Source organism: Leptidea sinapis, chromosome 26 (genome assembly GCF_905404315.1).
Source record: "Leptidea sinapis chromosome 26, ilLepSina1.1, whole genome shotgun sequence".
NCBI classification, from domain to species: Eukaryota; Metazoa; Arthropoda; class Insecta; order Lepidoptera; family Pieridae; genus Leptidea; species Leptidea sinapis.
In genome coordinates, this window is record NC_066290.1 from 2573913 (window position 1) to 2595549 (window position 21637).

General features: G+C 36.4%; 3 protein-coding genes across 5 annotated transcripts in view; 2 read left to right on the forward strand and 1 right to left on the reverse strand.

Annotated features, from left to right (window-relative positions):
* On the forward strand, nt 1–19469 carry LOC126972386 (NADPH-dependent diflavin oxidoreductase 1). Of its 3 annotated transcripts, XM_050819095.1 has the most exons (8): nt 2–460; nt 1109–1395; nt 1557–1737; nt 11286–11506; nt 12494–12611; nt 13850–14004; nt 15117–15337; nt 15657–19469. In XM_050819095.1, the coding sequence occupies exons 1-8, from the start codon at nt 76–78 to the stop codon at nt 15865–15867; spliced, it is 1779 nt and encodes a 592-aa protein (XP_050675052.1). In that variant the 5' UTR covers nt 2–75; the 3' UTR covers nt 15868–19469. The 3 variants fall into 3 exon arrangements, with proteins under 3 accessions (XP_050675053.1, XP_050675054.1, XP_050675052.1); XM_050819096.1 differs by lacking the exons at nt 12494–12611; nt 15117–15337; nt 15657–19469 and having other exon boundaries at nt 1–460; nt 13850–13978; XM_050819097.1 differs by lacking the exons at nt 11286–11506; nt 12494–12611; nt 13850–14004; nt 15117–15337; nt 15657–19469 and adding an exon at nt 2047–2183 and having other exon boundaries at nt 1–460.
* Nucleotides 2176–8770, forward strand: LOC126972397 (U3 small nucleolar ribonucleoprotein protein IMP4). Its single transcript, XM_050819114.1, has 6 exons — nt 2176–2493; nt 2670–2832; nt 3824–3956; nt 4759–4897; nt 6415–6536; nt 8573–8770. The coding sequence occupies exons 1-6, from the start codon at nt 2307–2309 to the stop codon at nt 8756–8758; spliced, it is 930 nt and encodes a 309-aa protein (XP_050675071.1). The 5' UTR covers nt 2176–2306; the 3' UTR covers nt 8759–8770.
* Nucleotides 19441–21637, reverse strand: part of LOC126972396 (THO complex subunit 3) — a 10826-nt gene continuing 8629 nt past the window's right edge. Inside the window, exon 7 of the mRNA XM_050819113.1 lies at nt 19441–20785. Within this exon, the coding sequence (XP_050675070.1) occupies nt 20628–20785 (158 nt within the window). The 3' untranslated portion in view covers nt 19441–20627. The remainder of the gene's footprint in view (nt 20786–21637) is intronic.

The following is a 21637-nucleotide window of genomic DNA, read 5'->3' on the forward strand; positions in this document are numbered from 1 at the left end:
TTGACATTTTTGACATTTTATTGGCTTTTCTGTTAGTTTTGGAGGTTATATTCTAAAAAATAAAATTAATTAAATATGGAAAATAACGTAAGACTTTTAGTTTTATTCGGAAGCCAAACTTATACGGCACAAGAAATAGCTGAGAGGATATGGCGCGATACAAAAGTTCTCGGTTTTAAAGGGCCTGTTCTAGCTATGGATGACTACCCTATTTCGAATCTCATTTATGAGAAACTAGTACTATTTGTGTGTTCTACGACTGGCGATGGTGATGAACCAGATAATATGAAGACCTTCTGGAAATTTCTGCTTCGGAAAAACTTGCCATCAAACTCTTTAATCAACTTAAAGTACGCAGTGGTTGGATTAGGGGATTCCTCATATGCTAAGTTCAATTTTGCTGCTAAAAAGCTACAGAAACGGTTATCACAACTAGGGGGTACACCTTTGCATGAAACTGGTATGTGTTGAAATATTAATTTTATTTACACTTTACTTTAGGGCATTATAAATATGTATAAGTGGATATATTAAGAAATGCAAATTGAACTATCATTCAATTATATTAACATAATATATACTTTTTGAAAGGATTAAAATTTGAGTAAGTACTGAATTATTTCTGCTTCCTTTTACTTTTACCATACCACAAATAACCCAGTACATAATAATAAATATACAATCGGACTGAGATACACATATTCCATAAGACAGTTTTTGTTTGTTGATGATTATGTCTGCAGCCACTGAGTTTGTCATCATTTTAGTCTTACTTGAGTTAATTTCTAGTCCTATTTCTTAGCTTCTGTCTGTGCTGTTGGTTGATTTTGTCACAATCTGATGATGATCCCATTCTAATTTTCTGATCATTTGCTCTAGTACTGCTGAGAATAGCTTCTGTGAGAGTCTATAACCTTATCTAGTCAGATAAGGGTTAGGGCTTCCAATTTGATACTAGTTTTACTCTCATTTGTCATGTTTCTGATGACATTTGGATAAGTGTATTGGATGCCCTGCTCCACATTTTAATAAATAAATTAACAAATCAACTTGAAAACTAGTTTTTTGATTCATTAGTTTTTTTTTAACAGAAATTATTGTTTTTTAGCACTGTGTGACTACCAACATGATTTAGGTCATAATGGTGTATTATCATCATGGTTAAAGAATTTCTATACAAAGCTAAAATTATGCTCCACCAATGTAACTCCAGAGATCACTGAAACTAAATTTGTACCACGATGGAAAGTATCTCTAAATAAGAGGGGAATAGATGATGTTGATGATTTCAATGAAGATATTTATTTTAGTAATGGCAACACAGCACATTTCGTAAACCCATTACATTTGGAAATAGAAAAAAATAAGAGAATAACAGATGAATCACATTTTCAAGTGAGTATTATGCTTGAATTAAAATATATTTTGACAAATTATATATTATTTGATAATAGTATTTAAGCAGCAGAAATGGTTGGTGATATTTACACCTTAGTTGAAGTTTTAATGATTTTTTTTCAGTTATTATTCACATTTTTGTAAACATACTTTTACAGGATGTAAGGCTTATAACATTTAAGACAATCAATGATAAACTCAAATTTGATCCAGGAGATACATTAAATATCAGACCTCGGAATAGTACAGCGGATATAAAAGATTTGTTTGATATTTTTGAAACCCACAATTTAGATATAAAAGCCCACTATATATTGAATTTTGAGGAATGCCATGAAGGTAAGAAAATAAATATAAAAAATAATAATAAATGTATATCAGTGAAGTACTAAATTGGAATAGTAGCCAAACTAGACCAAAAATCTATATACACCATTGACAACCTGCTCATATAAACTTCGAACAGGGGTAAAATATTGAAAAGAGGATCTTCTATTTTACCGTAAAGTCTAAGTAAAATATACTTTATTCAATAATCTTTATTCACTATAAATATAAGTATTTGAAATTACTGAATTTATCATTTGTTCGGAAAAAGTAGAGCTCGTGAGAAATGTAAATGTTATTTCGTTCTCCATTTCATTTCAGACCATTTCACACTTCAAATTTTGCTTTAGAAAAATAATATGTTCCCATTATTTAATTCTTCCTCTTGGTCCAACTACGATTTGCCGATTTGAAAGTCGCGAATTGACTGTCAAATTGACATATTTGACATTGAAGTATCGAGTTATTCGAAAAAGCATGCTGTTTGTCGAATGTACTGTATATTTTGAAACGGAATTATTTAATTTACACTTTAACTGAATAGTTACTGTCTCTTGTTACTACATCATAATTCAATAAAAATGTTGAGACGGCAGGCGCGTTTGCGCCGTGAATATCTATATAGAAAATCTTCTGAAGATAAACAAAAAAGTATACAAGCGAAGAAAGAACAGTTAAAAAAGTGTTTGGAAGAAAACATACCAATTCACGGTGATTTACGCAAAGAAGCGTTAGCTCTGCAGAAGAGATTAGAGTTTGACGATAAAGGTAAGCTACTTGAATTGTTTGATATGATTAATACATTGTTTTTTTAGCTTGAAATGATAACCTAAATCTTTGCAAACTTGACTGCACTTTATTTGTTAGCTATCGTTGGGGCAAGCTTATCACAATTTTTATTAATTTCTAACCATTATTTCACATCACACTGTGTTACTCTACAGGTCCAGAAAGGTCAGCAGTGATAGGTGGTTTCAGTGGTGGAGCAAACACACTTAACTCTCAGGATGATGAATATCAGTATGCAGGGGTTGAGGATCCTAAAATCATGATCACAACTTCCCGAGAACCAAGTGCAAGACTTAAAATGTTTGTCAAAGAACTAAGGTGACTTTTTATCTATTGTTTCAAAGTACAAACTTTATTTTTGGTAATTGTGATTTGTGGATGGATGATTCTCCCAGCAGTAACATTTTCAATCCTATCTCTCGAAAGGTCTAAAACAGCTGTGTAATTATACTTAAGATATCTAGACAATTTTCAACATGCATGGCTTGTTTAACCTTTTCACATCGGATGGTGCCCGCAGGCACTTGAAATTGAGTTCGTCTGTGCCCCAAGGGACTATTTTACCTCACCCAGTTTTAACCCTTATTACATGTACAAGATGGTTTATTTTCCTACGCAATTATGAACGAGTGATATTCCGATACACATTTACGTTCAAGGCCACCAATATTCGTTACAATTCAAGGCCACCAATATTCAACGTCATAGCTTTATTGACATAGCATTTTTGTGTTCACTTTTTCCCGGGTGTCGCAGCAAGTGGTCGTTATCAAGACTGTGCACGAAGATTGTTCTTTGTGGAGATTTTGGTTTTATTTTATAAAGAACCTATAATGTTTATTACAAAAACATAAAAGTTAGTAAATAAAACAAGTAATTATCATTGAAAATAATAATTTATTCTAAAATATACCTATTTTTACACTTATTGTCGAATGAAAAGTCTGTGTGAAATAAAATAAAAACACAATATGAATAATTTATACATGATCTTATAGCTTGTTTCAATAGCTTTCAGTGACATTCACTCAAATCACCCTAGTTATAAGCATTTTATTACTACACATAAAATAATACGCACGGGGAGATCGCTGCGCGAGCGCCGAACGCATGCTAAACTAAGGCGAATATTTTGCGGAGGAGAGCGCCGATGTGGAAATGTTAACATAGTTGAAGTATATGTTGTGTTTTAGAAATTAAAATGTTAATGACTACTCATCTTTGAAGGAAATCAGCAGAAAGCTTCTCTAGGAATTCATTCTTACAATAAAATTCATTCAGTTCATTTAATTTGTAATGTGTATTTCAGATTAATATTTCCAAACAGTCAAAGAATGAACAGAGGTGGATACGAGATGTCACAACTGATTCATGCCTGCAGAGCAAATGATGTCACAGACTTCATTGTAGTACATGAACATAGAGGAGTGCCTGATAGTTTGGTAAGAAGACTGTTGACGATCAAGTAATTTACAAATTTATTATACATGACAGGTAATGTTCCCATTGCCCTTTTAGGTTGTTATATATTAAACTAGCTGACCCAACAGACATTCATAATAAAAAAAAACTGTTGCGGGTGGAATTTCGTAAAATCCGTTCTTAATGGAATATTCCTATGGCTTAGGTTCCAGAGATATCGTGATGAGTGACTATGTACATGGAAATCTCTTATTTATATATATATATAGATTAGTACCAGTAGTATTTGAAGAATGAGCCACAGGTCAATATTGGCCATGAAAAAATCACTTTTACAAATTGTCTGGTTGGGAGGACTGTACTGAGTAGAACCAGTAGTTGTCCCACTTGGAGAAACCTGAAGGTCAAAAACACCACAAAGGACCAGGCAACCAGGACTATAACACCAACTTAAAAATAATAATAGCTTGTAAGTGGTCATGAAATTTGTAGCGGAAATATCAGCTGCATGGGCAATGACACAGTAGTATTGAGATCTGATTGCAGTATTTCATTTGAGTTCTTATCATGAAGAATTATTATACTCAATTTTTAAGTAAATATTATCTTACCTATATTGTCAATGTGGTTGTCATGAAATGTCATCAGGGTTAAATGTAATGTGCCTGTACCATTAGTCTTTGATCTTCTTTAGTAGAGTCATTTTATTGCACTAAATGTATGGTTTATATCCTGGGCGACACTGGATGGCTCTCCTTGGTACATGTATAAATCCTATGTGTGTTGAAACAATAATTTTACTAATGAAATGTCAATTTACAGGTCATATGTCATTTGCCGTATGGACCAACAGCGTCATTCACTCTCTCTGGGGTTGTGATGAGGCATGACATTCCAGACATTGGACCCATGAGTGAACAGTACCCACATTTAATATTTCATAACTTCAAAACTGATTTAGGTAAGTCTGATGTCTTTGTTTGTTACACCTTCACTGACTTAACATAGTCAACATTCACGTTTGTCAGATACAGAAAAGTTTATAGAATACCATTGAAATTTTATATTCATGGTGGTTAGATACAGAAGTGTTTATAGGATACAATTTGTCCTGAAAAAATTATGAGATCCTGACGAATTGTTATACATATTTTAGATCAGGTTCACATATCACAAATGACAGCAAAATAAAGCTATGTTATTAACTGCTAGTATGCTCTTTTGAAAACTTTAACGGCTTTACAAATAAACTTGGTATAAGGTTATATCTGAGAATCAACCAAGAATATGCAGTGTTTACAAATATACATTTTGCCTATGATTGGTTTATTCGGACATATAATGTTTCCAGCGTTTATTTGCAAGGCTGCTTGACATTCGGAAAACTACAGAATTATCAATTTATTGACAGTGCTGTCAGCAATATAGTCTACATTTTGTATATTCTTAGTTTACTCTCAGGTATACCAGTGGGAGGCTCCTTTGCACAGGAAGCCGGGAAGATTATGAGTACTACAACGGTGCCTATTTCTGTAATGAAGCAGTAATGTATAAACATTACTGTGTTTTAGTTTGAAGGGCGCCGTAACTAGTGAAATTACTAGTAAATATTCCTTTTTTCTGATTCCGGCTTCCATTCAACCTACATCCCAGGTACTCTTTTACTTTTTCCAACGGTTTTCCACTAACTAGTACCGGATCTGTTTTTGTGATGTCCAATTACAGACCGCAGTTACTATCATTTTGATAGTATTTAGAGTTAAATCATACTGTTCGACTATTGCATAAAGGTATTCTAGAGGTTAAAGATATAGTATATAATATGTGGGACAAGCAAAAGAAAAGTATAAGTACCTTTATTTCATTTTCATTTGCAGTAATTCTTTGTATGCGGACAAGACCCAATGAACTTGCTTGCTAGTAGGTAATAATTATTTATGCATAAATAAACATTGTGTATTTTGTAAATGGCGGTATGTTGCCATATAACAAAATAATCAAAACTTACAATTTTAATTTGTTTTCGAAATTCATACTACAATAATCAAAATGCATAAACACCATTTATTTTCTCAAAATTGATTCTTTTTGATGTCTTCTCTAACACTAGCACTGCTTCATAAACAAATAGCGCTCTGAGAGAAGAAACGCCGCAAAAAACCAGCATTCTTTTTTGCACTCTTTTTTTTTTATACAATATTGTACTATTATTGCTATAAAATAATCATAACCTAGTCCCAGGTTGTCAGTTCACTCAGATATTCAGCTGTGGAGTAGTAGAATTTACGACAGAGCCATTTTTTAACAAAATATTTAAATTTATCAATTGAATGTCTTCAATAAATAGACATATAAACAGACTCTTAATGTGCTCTTAGTGATGTGCAAATAAAATCAGAATGTTCCTTTGCACTTTCAACTAATATTATTTGTCTGAGGGGCAATAATGGTAATAGTTGACATTTTATATATTTTCAGGCTTGAGAACCATGAGTATATTGAAGTACTTATTCCCTGTTCCGAAGGCGGACTCAAAGCGTGTTATAACTTTTGCAAACCATGATGACTACATTTGCTTCAGACAACACACCTACAAGAAGGTAAAGTAAATGACTCATTTAATATTTTGTCTATTTTTAGTCTGTAAAATCACTAGTACAGTACATGTATTGTAAATTACAATGGGGCCCCCATATCCAATATGGATTGGCGAACAGACTTAGTTCTGCAGCATACGCGGTTAAAAAAATTTGACAATTAACTGACATAGATACGGCGCGACTAGTATACTTTAGTTATTTCTATAGTATTATGTCCTATGGTATATTGCTATGGGGCAACGCTGCCGATATTAATACAATATTTGTGCTGCACAAGAGGGCTATTTGCGCTATTTATAACCTAGGTCCTAAAGAATAATTCAGAGCAAAATTCAAAGAAATTAACATCTTGACTGTTGCTTCTCAATATATTCTTGATAATGTTATGTATGTTCATAGGCACATAAGTCAGTCATGAATTTGCCAGATACTGTCATAACTATAATGTTAACACCAGGAACAGACATATCAAAACAAAAGTATAACATTATTCAAAAGAATTGTTAAAAAACGTTTGTGTGGTAAAGGTTACTATAACATAAATGACTTTCTTAATGATACCACAGATTGGGAATGGAGTGAGCGCCCTCAGGCTATTAAATAATAAGTTTAATTGTACAATATTACTTTGTAAACATATTTATTCGATGAAAAAAAAAAGCCCGCTGAGTTTGTTGCGCCCATTCTTCTCAGGTCTGAGGCATTCATTTTGGAATGGGTGGTAGTTTTTTGACTTTCAATAAGTGATGTCACATCCTATTTTGAATAAAAATATTTGAATTTGAATTGGATATGGTATTTAAAAGTGAGCCATAATCAAAAGGTCTTTAGTGTCTGATGATAACAAAATGGTTTAACTAATATGTAACGTATACATACATATTACATAATTTACTAGTTCGTCCGTCAATCCCTCTTTTATGTAACTTAATACAAATCAAAAGTTATTGAGTACAGTAGTTGCATCATCTGCACACAGCGTAAATACATAAAGGTATTTTGCAAGCATTTTATTATATAATCACTATTGTAGTGTCATTCACATCTATAGCGTTGTTTCACTGGAAAATAGTTTGAGAACAGTCATCGCAACTGATGATGTATTCTTAGGGCCATGTCACAACACTGCAAAAACAACATCGTACAGATAACGTGTTTTAACGTTTCTTGGAAATATTGATAGTATTACTGGGTCTCGAAATCTCGAGCGATTGCCAATTCCGTGGCCATCTGGAGGGCAAAGCCAAATTGGCTTCGAAGAAGCTGGGCGTCATCAATAGAGCACGGCATAACTTCAAGCCGGCCCACATTCTAGCGCTCTACAAAGCGCAGGTCCGGCCACACATGGAGTATTGCTCTGTGAACGGCTGGATCACTTGGCGTTGCGTAGAGACGTCGCTTCATTGTGTGTCTTCTACCGAATTTATCACGGGGAGTGTTCCGAACAGCTGTTTAACCTGATTCCTGCCGCCGAATTCCACCTTCGACCACGACACGTCACAAGTTATGATATCATCCCCACCATCTGGATGTGTGGCGGTCCTCCACAGTGCGGTTTTCAAGGAGCTTTCTTCCACGTACTACAAAGCTGTGGAATGAGCTTCCTTGTGTGGTGTTTCCGGGAAGATAAAACATGGGTACCTTCAAAAAAAGCGCGTACACCTTCCTTACACGCCGGCAACGCTCATGTGATTCTTCGCGGTGATAACTTAACACCAGGTACGATCGTTTGTCCTCCTATTCCATAAAAATAGTATAAATTTGATTCGATACAATATTTTATAAATTTTTTAACCAACCTAGAAAAGGAGGATTCTCAATTCGATTTGTATTTTATTATTTATAAGCATATTTCTTTGTATAAGCGGCGTCGGTAGATTTTTACGATGTGACGCCGCAACGCAGTGTTGTGGCCGGGCCCTTAGGGCAATCACGTGACCCAGCTGTCCGAGACAGAGACAACAAAACACCATGCGGAGTATACAGCCATGCTAATAGCTATCATTTCAAACTTGTTGTTGTTTGTCACTTTGCAGGCCGGAAAGGAGATAGAGTTGTCGGAGATAGGCCCCCGCTTCCAGATGAAACTGTATGAGATAAAGTTGGGAACTCTAGACGCGGCCGCCGCGGCTGACACGGAGTGGGCGCTGCGCCCCTATATGAACACGGCGGCAAAGAGGCGCTTCCTGAGCGAGGAAGATGGCTGGCAGCAAGACGAATAAATTATATCTTGACTTATGACTTTCATTTACCACACACAAACATGCATTCCTTAGCAATAAGATTAAAACTAACTACCTATTTATATTTACACATTTATCACATTCAGGTCCTGTTTCAAATTATTTACTATGGCAATAAGGGGCTAGGCGAGCAGGACGTTCAGCTGACAGTAATTGATACGTCCTACCCATTACAATGCAGTGCCGCTCAGGATTATTGAAAAACCAAAAATTCTGAGCGGAGCTCTAATTGTGCTCGTCACCTTGAGTTAAGTTGTTAAGTCTCATTTGCCCAGTAATTTCACTAGCTACGGTGCCTTTCAGACCGAAACGCAATAATGCTTAGTACACATTACTGCTTCACGGCAGAAAAAGGCGCCGTTGTGGTACCCATAATCTAGCTGGCATTGTATGCAAAGAAGCCTCCCACTGGTGAATCCCACAATCTATAAGTCGTCTAAGTATACTAATATCGTAAAGAGGAATGATTTGTTTGTTTGCATTGAATAGGCTTAAAACTACTGAACCGATTTTTAAATTTTCTTTTACTGTTGGGAAGTTGTATCACTATCCCCGGGTGACATAGGCTATATTATACTGTCAAAAATTAAAGGATCCTTATTAACACTCCAAAAATGTAACCCAAGGTGTAAAATATTCTTTACATCGCGTGCGCTGCGAAAACAATTGATGATAGAATAAATGTACTACGACTTTGAGTACATAATTATTTACATGTCTTGCAACAGCATTAGCCCGGTATCTACCAAAGCGGAGAAGAGAGGGGATGTATTTTGATAACCAATCAGATTTCGTTATAACCACAACGGCGCCTATTTCTGCCGTAAAGCAGTAATGTGTTAGCATTGCTGTGTTTCGGTCTGAAGGGCGCCGTAGCTTGTAAAATAACTGGGCAAATGAGACTTAACAACTTATGTCTCAAGGTGACGAGCGCAGTTGTAGTGCCGCTCAGAATTTTTGGGTTTTTCAAGAATCCTGAGCGGCACTGCATTGTAATGGGCGGGGCGTATCAATTACCATCAGCTGAACGTCCGGCTCGTCTCGTCCCTTATTTTCATAAAAAAAAATATATCTCCGCTTAGCGTAGGTGGAAATGGATCACGCGGAGGAGAGATGTCTCATTTTTCTATAGAATTTTGTGCCGCGTCGAGCATACAAGCGTTTTTTACCAGTGGGAGGCTCCTTTGCACAGGATTCCGGCTAGATTATGGGTACCACAACGGCGCTTATTTCTGCCGTGGAGCAGTGATGTGTAAACACTACTGTGTTTCGGTACTTAACATCTCATGGCTCAAGGTGACGAGCGCATTTGTAGTGCCGCTCAGAAGTTTTGGGGTTTTTCAATAATCCTGAGTGGCACTGCATTGTAATGGGCACGGCGTATCAATTAACATCAGCTGAACTTCCTGCTATGTTATAGCTGTATCAGCTAGTCCGGTAAATAAATATAGCGGTGAAGTGATTGTGGACGCAATCTGTGTTATTCGGAACTTCGATGTCTCCAATAATTATTTATTAATCCTATGGCAATTCGATACTTTATTTTCCTTCAGTGAAACAAACCCTTACGGCTGTATTTCACCGGGTCACCAAGGTGGCGCAACCTGTTGCCGCTACCGACTAACAGAGGTTTTCAATAACCTATCTATCCTTAGTTTAACTTACTAGAGGCAGACAAATCTATCCTTTTACGCTTACTTACATTTCAATATCCTATCGACATAGAGCATTGGACTATAACAATATTGGACATAACTATGGATAGATAAGTTCTCGTCATTAAACGGTGATAGCAATGTATCCGTAGTAACTAGAGATACGTTATTGAAAACGGCCGTAAATGTACACAGTTTTATAGGTTACTGGTGTCCGTGGCACGATCAGCTTGGACGCGTTATGAGTATAGTGTCTTGTGTGGTAGCTTACGAAGACGGAGACCACGCCATCGTGGTCTCTCATAGCCTTAGCGCAGTAGTAATGTAGCTTTAAGTCACAATTTATATTTAATTGCATTCAAGTCAATAAACACGAATGTATGTTTGAATACGTCACGAGTAATTGGCGACGCATGGTATTATATTATAAACCTACACCACTAGTTTGTAGAATATGTTTTTCGTTGTAAGTACTAGAGAGTGAAATTTATTTTGAATAAAAGTAATTACAAAAATTGAATTTGAAAACAAAATTTTATGAACGAGGCGGGAACCGAACCCGCGACCTCTCGCGTTCCGTGCGAGTGCCTTTCCAACTGTGCCAACCGTTCGTTGATCAAATTTTGGTTTCAAATTTTATTTTTGTGTAATTAAGTAATCCCAGAAGTGTGGGTTATCACTTTAAAATATAACAAATTGTAAAAGTAATTACAGAGTTCAACAAATCGCTTAACTGCAGTAAAAACTGTGTCCAACCTGTCGGTGATGACTGCACATTAACATCTGCTGCTTCCATTGTGAAGGCCGGTAAAGAAATGTTTTATTAAAATTATCTGCAATTTATTTTGTAGACATGCCTGTACCGAACTTCCTCAAGCAACCACTGTCCGTTTACATGATAGCCGAACAATACTGGGATTTGAAGGCGTACCCCACACAATACGTGTTCGCTCTTCTAGCGCTTGTGTCTGAAGATAAGTTAGAGAGAGAGAAATGTATAGAGCTCAGCTCACCAGAAGGTCAGGAGGAATGGTTGAACTATTGTAGAAGGCCTAGGAGAACCATTCTGGAGGTAATACGATCAATTTTCAATACAGTTTGTAATAAATATTTTCCGAGTCTACATTACTTTATAAACAATATTGTTAGTTTTTTTAAATAAAACTTCTTTACGCACGCTTGCCTCCCCAAGTATGCTGGTGAATGCGTGACGAGAGCGTTATGAAAAGTGTGTGTGTCATATATAGACAACTTATCAAGCAGACTTAGTTCTGCTGCATAAATAGTTTTTTTTTTATGTGAAACATCTATAGCCGCACGTAAAACAGATTTCTGGCGTGGCGACGCATGCCGTGGCGACGCGTCGCCTTGTCACAGTAATACCGTCCTCAGAGGCAACATCGAATATAACGATTACCGAAGTCACTGATTAAACGAATTAAGTAGTCACGATTTGAAATAAATTCGTAAATTTTTGTATTTAATGAAAATAAATGTTTATTCAATAAATAGTCATCGTTATCTGGAAAAAAATCGTAATATTTTATTTTACCATTATGACATATTTAGTTCCTATCACAATATGTTCTTTTCTGCATATTACTTTTACTAAATAATGTCGATGTTTCACATCTGCCAGGCGTCCCGTGACGGCTCACATTTTTATGACAGTAAGGGACAAGACGAGCAGGACGTTCAGCTGATAGTAATTGACACGCCCTGCCCATTACAATGCAGTGCAGCTCAGGATTCTTGAGAAACCCAAAAATACTGAGCGGCACTACAGTTGCTCTCGTCACCTTGAGAAATAAGATGTTAAATCTCATTTGCCCAGTAATTTCACTTGTTATGAAATATAATAATACTTAAACATTACTGCTTCACTCATTATGTCATATTAGGGTATATTGTTGATGTATTATGCTCAAGTATAAAAAATAATATCACCATCATATCAGCCGGAAGTCGTCCACTGGTGGACAAAGGCCTCCCCCAAAGATCTCAAGAAGATAAAAGCGAAAAAATAATGTAAATAACTATAATATTGTGCTTTTTGAAGGTACTCCGAGATTTCCACAAGTCAACGTCCAAGTTGACGATAGACGTTCTCTTCGAGCTGTTCTCCACCATCAAGCCGCGTTCCTTCTCTATAGCCAGCAGTTGTGTGCCTGCCGAAGGTCAGTATTTAACTGAACACCGGGGATAGTATTTTAAGATGGGAACTAGTTTTAATAGCTGCTATAAAAGAAAGCTTTAAACTCAGAAAATATAACATAAAATCACAAGAACTTTTGTCTACTTTTTTGAGAAAATTCTCGTTCGTTAGTGAGGGTACTCCTAACTAGTACCAATAGTTACTGCTGCTGCGACGCGTAATAAATTATTTGCGGAAACTGCTGGTGTTTTCCAAACCCTTACACGTAACAATATCAATATTAGAATCATAAGCAAACAACATACAATCATGCTCAAAAATTGTCTCAAGCAATCTCTGCCTACGCGTCGTTCAGTTATGCTTCGACCGCGCTTTGAATACAACGCCACGCAATGACAAAGTGTTCAGTTAAAAACTGTCCTTGAGATTTTTTATCATTTTGCTAAATAATTACATTCAAATTGCTAAAACAAAACGAGACGCCGGTGAAATTTGCGAAAGAGCTTAATAATCAACGAGTCTCTTATAAGCGTATACAATAAACTTTGAATATTACTACCTCGAAATAAGATGTTAATTTGAATGAATGTTTTAATGTTATCTGTAGTGTAAGTTAATATATACGTATATACAACGCCGCTCGGACATTTTTGGCTTAAAACTTACAGTTTCTTGATACCAGAAATCTTGACATTTCGTTGGCGATGCTGTATTGAACCAGTGGGTTGCTCATTTGCACAGGATGCCGGCTAGATTATGCGTACCAAAACGGCGCCTTTTTCTGGACCACCATCAGGTGGACGTTCTGCTCGTCTCGTCCCTTACTGTCATATAAAAAAACTGATCTTGTGTTCCTCAATTAAGCTGTGTGCACACGCTTCCCGTGCGGTTCCGGCGATATGTACAAGAACCTTTAATCATCCTTCATATAGACAAAGAACCTCATTATTTTAGAATAATTTTCTTTGATTAACGTTAGTGTTACAAATTTAAATAAAACACTTTTTAAAGGATTAAAACGCGTGTAATCGTTATTGTTTTTCCATTAGATTATTATTTAAGTTAACCCGACGTTTAAGACCTTTCCAGATCTGGTTTTCAGGGGGACTGCAGATGAAAGTATGAGTCCATTTAATCTTCTACATCTAATGTAAAAACACAGTTACAATTACACGCGTTTTAATCCTTTAAAACGTGTTTTATTTATATTTTAGAATAAGGTATATTGCTTGCTTATGTTTTTTATTCTTATATTTAAAGGTGAAAAACTAGATCTTCTAGTAGCAGTAGTTGAATATTCCACGAAGATCAAGAAGCCGAGACTTGGATTGTGTTCCAACTGGATGAAACATCTTGACGTGGGCCGCAGACTATATGGGTGGATCAACAAAGGAGTATTTAAGTTTCCGGAACCGGTGAGTTCAGTACAATACTCTAGAAAGATAAATATGTTATTTGTGATCTCTACAGCACGACTGGTTAGACATGATATTTAGCGAAAAAATTACGTTTAATATAAATATTATTGGATTTTTTTAATGAAAATAAGGGACGAGACGTCTGCAGGACGTGCAGCTGTTGGTAATTGACACGCCCTGCCCATTACAATGCAGTGCCGCTCAGGATTACTGAAAAACCCAAAAATTCTGAGCGGTCAACAACTGCGCTCGTCACCTCAAGACATAAGTTGTCAAGTCTAATTTGCCCAGTAATTTCACTAGCTACGGCGCCCTTCAGACAGAAGCACAGTAATGTTTACACATTACTACTTCACGGCAGAAATAGGCGCCATTGTGGTACCCATTATCTAGCCGGCCTCCTAGTAAACTTAGCCTAAAGTTAAAAATTAAATTACGTAAGGCGTGGACGCAACGTGTACGAATATATCTCACCATTGACCCTTGATAAATAATAAATAAATATCGTTTTCTCTTCATACTTTCATATCACAAACTTCTAGATCGGTCCGAAGTTGTAGCGAATAGGTGCGAAATCCAAAAAATAATGTACCGAAGGAGCGAATGCGAACTTCAGGGCGAACTAGAAGTTTGGTGAGAGGTAACAAAAGAAATATTGAATAACTATCTTATAAAGTAACAGTATTATCTGTAAATATATATCATGCGTACCTAACTGGATGAATGAATGTGAGGGTTGGGTGGAAGATTTTGGGTTGTTATAAAAATTGCTTGATTTTGAATGCGCCTACGCGGACGATGTTACTAACCGGTCAATAAACGAAGTCTAAACTAACATATTACATCATATGTGGGTATTTAATATAAATATAATAACCTAAATTAATTCTATATTGTATTTTAATCTTTTTATATGTTTAAATCTTATGAGCTAACTTCCTATTTCAACTCAACCTAAATGTGACAATTCGGATTTGCAGTTTGTTTAATTCAACATTGACCGTCGCTTTCATTTACCAAGACGTAATGGTAAAAGCCCCAAAACTTATTCCTTTTTTGATAAATGTAGGCACATCTCAAATTTACCAATAAAACCTAATATTTTCCAGAATGTTCCTCTGATATTGATCGGTCCCGGAACTGGTCTGGCTCCATTCCGCAGTTTAATCCAAGACCGGATCGCGCGGGGAGTCGCTGGTAACATTCATCTGTTCTTCGGGTGTCGGTACAAAGAGAAAGACTTCCTGTGTCGCCGCGAAATAGAGAAATGGGAGACAGATGGACACGTCGTCGTGTACTGCGCGTTCTCGAGGGACCAGGAGGAGAAAGTGTGAGTTTCGTTGTTTACTATGTACCTATTCGTTTTTTTTATATAAGAGGGGGCATACGAGCAAGGCTCACGTGGTAAGCAGTGTCGAGGTAGCCGCCCATGGACATTCTCAAGAACAGGTGTCAAGAGATGCGTGGCAGGCCCTTAAGGTGGGAGTACGCTCTTTTCTTGAAGTTTCCCAAGTTGTATCGGTTCAGAAAAACAGCAGCCGGCAATTGATTTCACACAGTGGCCGTGCGGGGCAAGAAGTGCAATGCCACTGTGTGTCAGGTGAGGTACAAGAATGGGCAAGAATGAAATATTTAATTTACATTTACAGATACGTCCAACATAAAATAAGTGAGCACCGCAACACTCTCCGGGATCTAATCCTGTCGGGAGCACACATTTACGTTTCCGGGAACTCCAAGAATATGCCCGACAATGTCAGGGATAGCTTTATAGAGAACGTTCTTTGTGACCTTGAAGACGGTAAAGGTTTCGTGAAGAATATGGTGCAAACTGGCAGATACCAGACGGAGACTTGGTGATAGACACTGTAGTTGAATATATTGTTATAACCGATGTACATAATATAAATAAATACTATATATACCACCGTAATGTATAGATTTTCTCTAATGTAAATCAGCAATGATAGTTATCAATATTATAAATTAAAATAAAAATTACTAAATTACTGTAAAACCGAAGGACTAATCGAATTGTGATGTGACATTAAGGGTATGTTCCGATATGCACTGCGACCACTGTACAGTGTGACGTCAATTTAGTATACTGTGAAGCCGTTCCTTTATAGCCAGTTATACTGGTTACTATTTAAAACGGAACGCAATCCCGTATACTGTCAGCCGCATTGACGCAGGATTCAAATGAGTGTATTAAAGTTTTCTACTTCATTAAAAAAACTGTTATTGGAGTACTGTCAAATATATTTGGGATTAAACTGTAGGTATTGTTTATAAAACGTTAGGCACTCGAGTGGTTGTGACTGATCACGTGATCAAAGTACTTCGAGTACCTTATCTTGAAAACGCTAGTGCTCACAGTAAATTATGACGTCATATATTTCCCTAGGCTACTGCGGCCTAAATACTGTCAGTCCATAACGGAACGAATTTTTCTACAGTGATAGCACTGTGTACATACATATCTGCGCTCGCAGTACATATCGGAATATACCCTAAGTGTCTAACAGCTCGTGTAATATAATTTAGTGATTGTTACGTAACATAATTTAATTTTGGAAAATTAATTATCTGTTCCTGCAATTCCCGAAATAATTTAAGTCATATTATTTAATCGGATGAAATAACAACTGGGTTGTACTGACTGAACTTCTACGAATTTCGTAATTAACTGAAGATTTCAAAGGAGGATGGCGAGAATGGACCCACATAATTTAAAAATTAAGGGAGTAACGTACAAGTACAAGTTTATATTAATTAGAAACATAAGTTTATACAATGTTTATATAAAAACATTGAATCGCTAAGATATGGGAGTCAAAAGAAAGAAATTATTATAATTTTTTAATTATGAGATGTTGCGAACTCATTGTGAACAGACGTGTCGAATAATCTTTATTTGTCATTTATAAATAATCATTAAGCTAAAGTGTGACCTAGTTTCATGTTAACAGGCAGTTATGTAATAACTGTGCGAGACGTGTTCATAGTATATATTTTATTAACTATGTATGTATATTTTAAAAATGGAAAATATTCCATTTAATCGAAGTAACAGGACTGCTCGCTCCCCACCTCCAACAACCGCACCCGCACCTCGCCCGAAAGATCCAAGACGAAAATGTGCTTGAAGTCATCCACACCAGAGTTACAGATATCGTCCATTGACCAGTGCTTAAATGAAATGTGCTCTATTGCTGCAGAAGGAAAGCTTCATACTGATTAGAAATTACGGATCAATGCATTATGCCGAAGAGTGGGTCATGGTACTTCGCAGATGGCTGTGCAATACCAGTCTCTCAATTCTAAAACTTTTCAAGCGCATTCTTCCATACAAACTCTCCAAAGCCAACTTGACCTATCCCAGCGACTTCAAGACCTGAAGAAGAAGCTGAGCATTGAGGAGTCTTTTAAACCTGCCCCGGGAACATCATTTGCTGAGATGTTGAAAAAGGTACTAACAATTTCATCCAACCAAATAATTTTAGGTCAGTTGCCATCTATCTCAATGACAAATTGAAGTCAAGCGAAAAGACGAAATCTCTTGTACAAAAAATTATTTGCCCAGATCAAATCAAATTACTTGGCCTGAGGCCTGTGCAAGGCGAGGAATGGGGGTGTCATAATCAGCACAGATAATAAGGTGGACATCCAGAAGCTGAAACAATCTGAACAGCTAAAGCACTCAGGATTTATGACCGATGAGCCTTTTAAACGTAAGCTTAGAGTTATGCCGATGACTTTTAAGATTCCAGCCTCGAATCGTTTTTAAGCTCAATTAAGTTAAGGTTAAAGTTATAAATCGCCTGATTTAGGACGCTGAAACCTGCAATTATATAATTGAAGTTACCGCAACCATACGCAAAGCCCTCATGTCATAGGATCAAGTGTTTGTTAATTGTCTTGTCCTGTGAGAGACTTTACTTTTGTCACAAGGTATTTTAAGTGTCAGCAGTATGGTCATGCGGCCAGGAGTGAACATACACGTGTAGCCACTGCGGAGATAAAGGTCACACAATCAAGGAATATCTAAAAGAGGCAGATGTACCGAAATATGCTTCTTGCTTACATTTTAAAAAGCCAAGCGATCATAACACAGGCGCTTCTGATTGCCCAGCGAAAATAATGGCTGAAAAAGAGTACATAAATTCTGTTGATTATGGTGGCGCCTAAGAGCGCCTATTATAAGTATTTTTGTAGCCTTATTCTATTATTTTTAATATTCTATATTCTTCTCTCTTCATAAATAAATTGAATTGAATATGATATGATTAAAATATCTACATCTACATTTTTTGACATGACAGTCCTTGTCATTACTTATATGGATGTTCCGACACCATCGTACTATCTTGACCTACCTCAAACCAGTAGTAATTAACAATAAGATTATTATCGTTCTTTCATACTAAAATGAGTAGGTCACTTCTTTTAGAGTATCGATCGATACCTGCTTGAAATAATGAATTGTGAAACCTCAATTATCCTTGACTATCCCACTGCTGGCCAACATTCCACATATTCTAATATATAAAATTCTCATGTCGCGGTGTTTGTAGTTAAACTCCTTCAAAACGGCTTGACCGATTCTCATGAAATTTTGAGTGCATATTGGGTAGATCTGAGAATTGGACAACATCTATTTTTCATCCCCCTAAATGTTAAGGGTGGTCCACGCCATTTTTTTTTTTAATTTTCGTGACATGATTTTTAAATTTGTTTGATTATGAGTCAGCATTAAAAAATACATAAAACTTCAAATTTTCACCCATCTACGATCAACAGTTACTTTTGTATCGCGATTTTAATATCGGCAATACAACGGTTGCTGGGTCAGCTAGTTATCTATATTATCTATTAGCAGACAGTAATTAGGCATAGACATAAGATACAAATTATTGATTGAACAAAAGATTTATTTATTTAATTTAGATTAGATATCGTTTAATTTTAAGTTATATCATACCACTTTTTGTATACATCGTAACAGTTTATTCTTTCGTTCTACTATTATTAATAAGTTTCCGTGATGTGAAAGAAAGAAAGAAAAAAAATTATTTGGAAACGTATAAGTATGTAGTATACAAAGACATAACATTAAAAATAAATATAAACTTAAGATTGAAAAAATATTTATATATAAATTAAAAGCAAAACTTTTTACTGGTAGGAAACTAAAAGTAACGTGGTATAAAAACTAAATCTTATAAACTTACATAAGGTTACCTAATTTAAAATTAATTTCTTAAGTGTTTCTATCTGATGTAAACCACTTCTTTCAGTGGGTCCCAAATACATGCATACTCGCCATCCTCCTTTTGATATAATTTTTTGTACATATTATGTATTTTTTTCGGTGAAGCGAAGCGCACCGGTCACTACGAAGTAATATGAATTGTAAATAAAACAAATATATTTATGAATAAATTTTTTATTGTTTTGAATATTTCCTTCATCATTTGCCTTTTTTATATAGATCATTAATTATACATATATACCAGATAGACTGTGACCGTTGTGAAAGCGTCGAAAATAAATTGATGTTGACCAGTTAACCTTTATTTTGAGCAATGAACGCACACTAACACTGTGACATACAAATCGCGAGTGTAAGACGTTGCTTGTCGTGAACACTAAAGTAATAAACCTGGTCTGTTTTCATCGGTTGTCTAGCAGCAAGAGACTCTATCTACCTGCACGATTGTCCCGACACCTAGTCTTAAAATATGCAAATACTTTATGACTAGATGTCAAGACCCTTGCGGGTTGTCACAAAAACTTGCTATGATATGTATACAAGGGACACCAAACTATTTCTCACGCAAGTTAAATTTGTAACCACAATTTATGATACTATTACGATACGGGATGCGAACCCATGTACTCTCAAATTTCATTCGAACGCTCTTACCAACTGAGTCATAATCTGAGAGTTGAACAAGACATACCAAGATTTACGAACCATGCGTCACGCGCAAACGGTTGTCTCAGTTAGTAAGAGCACTCGGCCGGAAACAGATTTTACGGGTTCGAGTATCGCATCGTTCACAAATTTTGGTAACTAATTTAATTTGTATAATCTCAGAAGTGAAGGATAGCACTTTAAAAATAACAAATTGTTTAAATCATCTCACGCAAGATTACTTTGTATATGTGACAAGTCTAATTACGAGTACCGGTACGCAAGCGAGCAAACCGGTACTACCGCAAACATCGCTGGCTGATCCATAGTTGTTCTATCTAGTGGAAAAGTTGACTCACTATTTGTATTTATTACACATAAACAGTATGAAATAGGGGAAACTCAAAAAATGCTTATCCCGTTAAGTACTGTTGATATTTTTCCTTAATTGTTCTGTGGTGCTCTCAAGTCGATAAAAGATTGATACCTTAAAAAAAATATCCCGTCAAGTATAAAGTTCGGCAACGCTTATAATACTATGATCCTTCTTCACAAGAACAACCGCAGTGATCACTTGCCGTCAGGTGACCCGCATGTTGTCAATGTTACTGAGGGTAGTGGTATTAGTACCCACGTGGTACAACAGGGACGGAACCTTCTCATACCGACGTGTGCGTGGCGTCACCAGTCCCTCTCACACTCAGCTGTTGCTCAGGCCCCACAGCTTGAGGTTGCCGGCGTCCCTCTTCCTCTCGGGAGGCTCCTTGTCCTCACACGCGTACGCCACCAGGTAGCGCGACGGGTGCCAAGCTACCGTGAACGTGGACGCAGCCACTGGGATCTCCGCCACCTTCTCACCTGATACACCCACAACAATATTATATTAAAAAAACTTATTTTTATATTCATTATTTAGAGCCCTCAAACAAGTCATAGAAATGTCGGAATAGAAGAGAACACTTATTTGTAATCCGAGACAGTGGCATATAACACTATTTCTATGTGTATATTCTGGGAATATATCTACTAGTGTGTACCTGTATTATATGTACGTGTATATGTTACCGGCCAAACACGATCTTAGGACAAACCAGTTCACCTGTAGGCGATAGGATAAACTGGTACGGACTAGGTCAAACTAGTTTCTCCTATCGGTCTTAGGACAAACCCGTTTAGTCTAGGCTGAACTGCTTGATTTTTTTTATGAAAATAAGGGACGAGACGAGCCGGACGTTCAGCTGATGGTGATTGATACGCCCTGCTCATTACAATTCAGTGCCGCTCAGGATTCTTGATAAATCCAAAAATTCTGAGTGGCACTACAATTGATCCTTATTATGCTACAGTAACAATAGATTCTTTGCTTTATCTCTTGCTGTATCTCCGTTAGAGATGTTCTCTCTAGCACCAATACATCTTGATCAGAGTTGATTGAATTACGCTGGGCTATTTTGATACGCGTTAAGACTCAGATTGTATCGACAATGGTTCAGCAGAACAGTCCTGATAATCTAAGTGCTCCCCGCAGCTTGTTTTCTAGCAATAATAGATAACGTGGAGGAACAGCCAAGGACCAAGGCTGCAACTAAACCAAAACTAGTGAAATGAAACTTTTTTATTCATTTAGGTACAATTTGTTAACTTATGAATGTCAAGTTCGATGCCATCGGTTTAAGATACTACCAAGAGGGCATGTTCTGTGAAGAACCG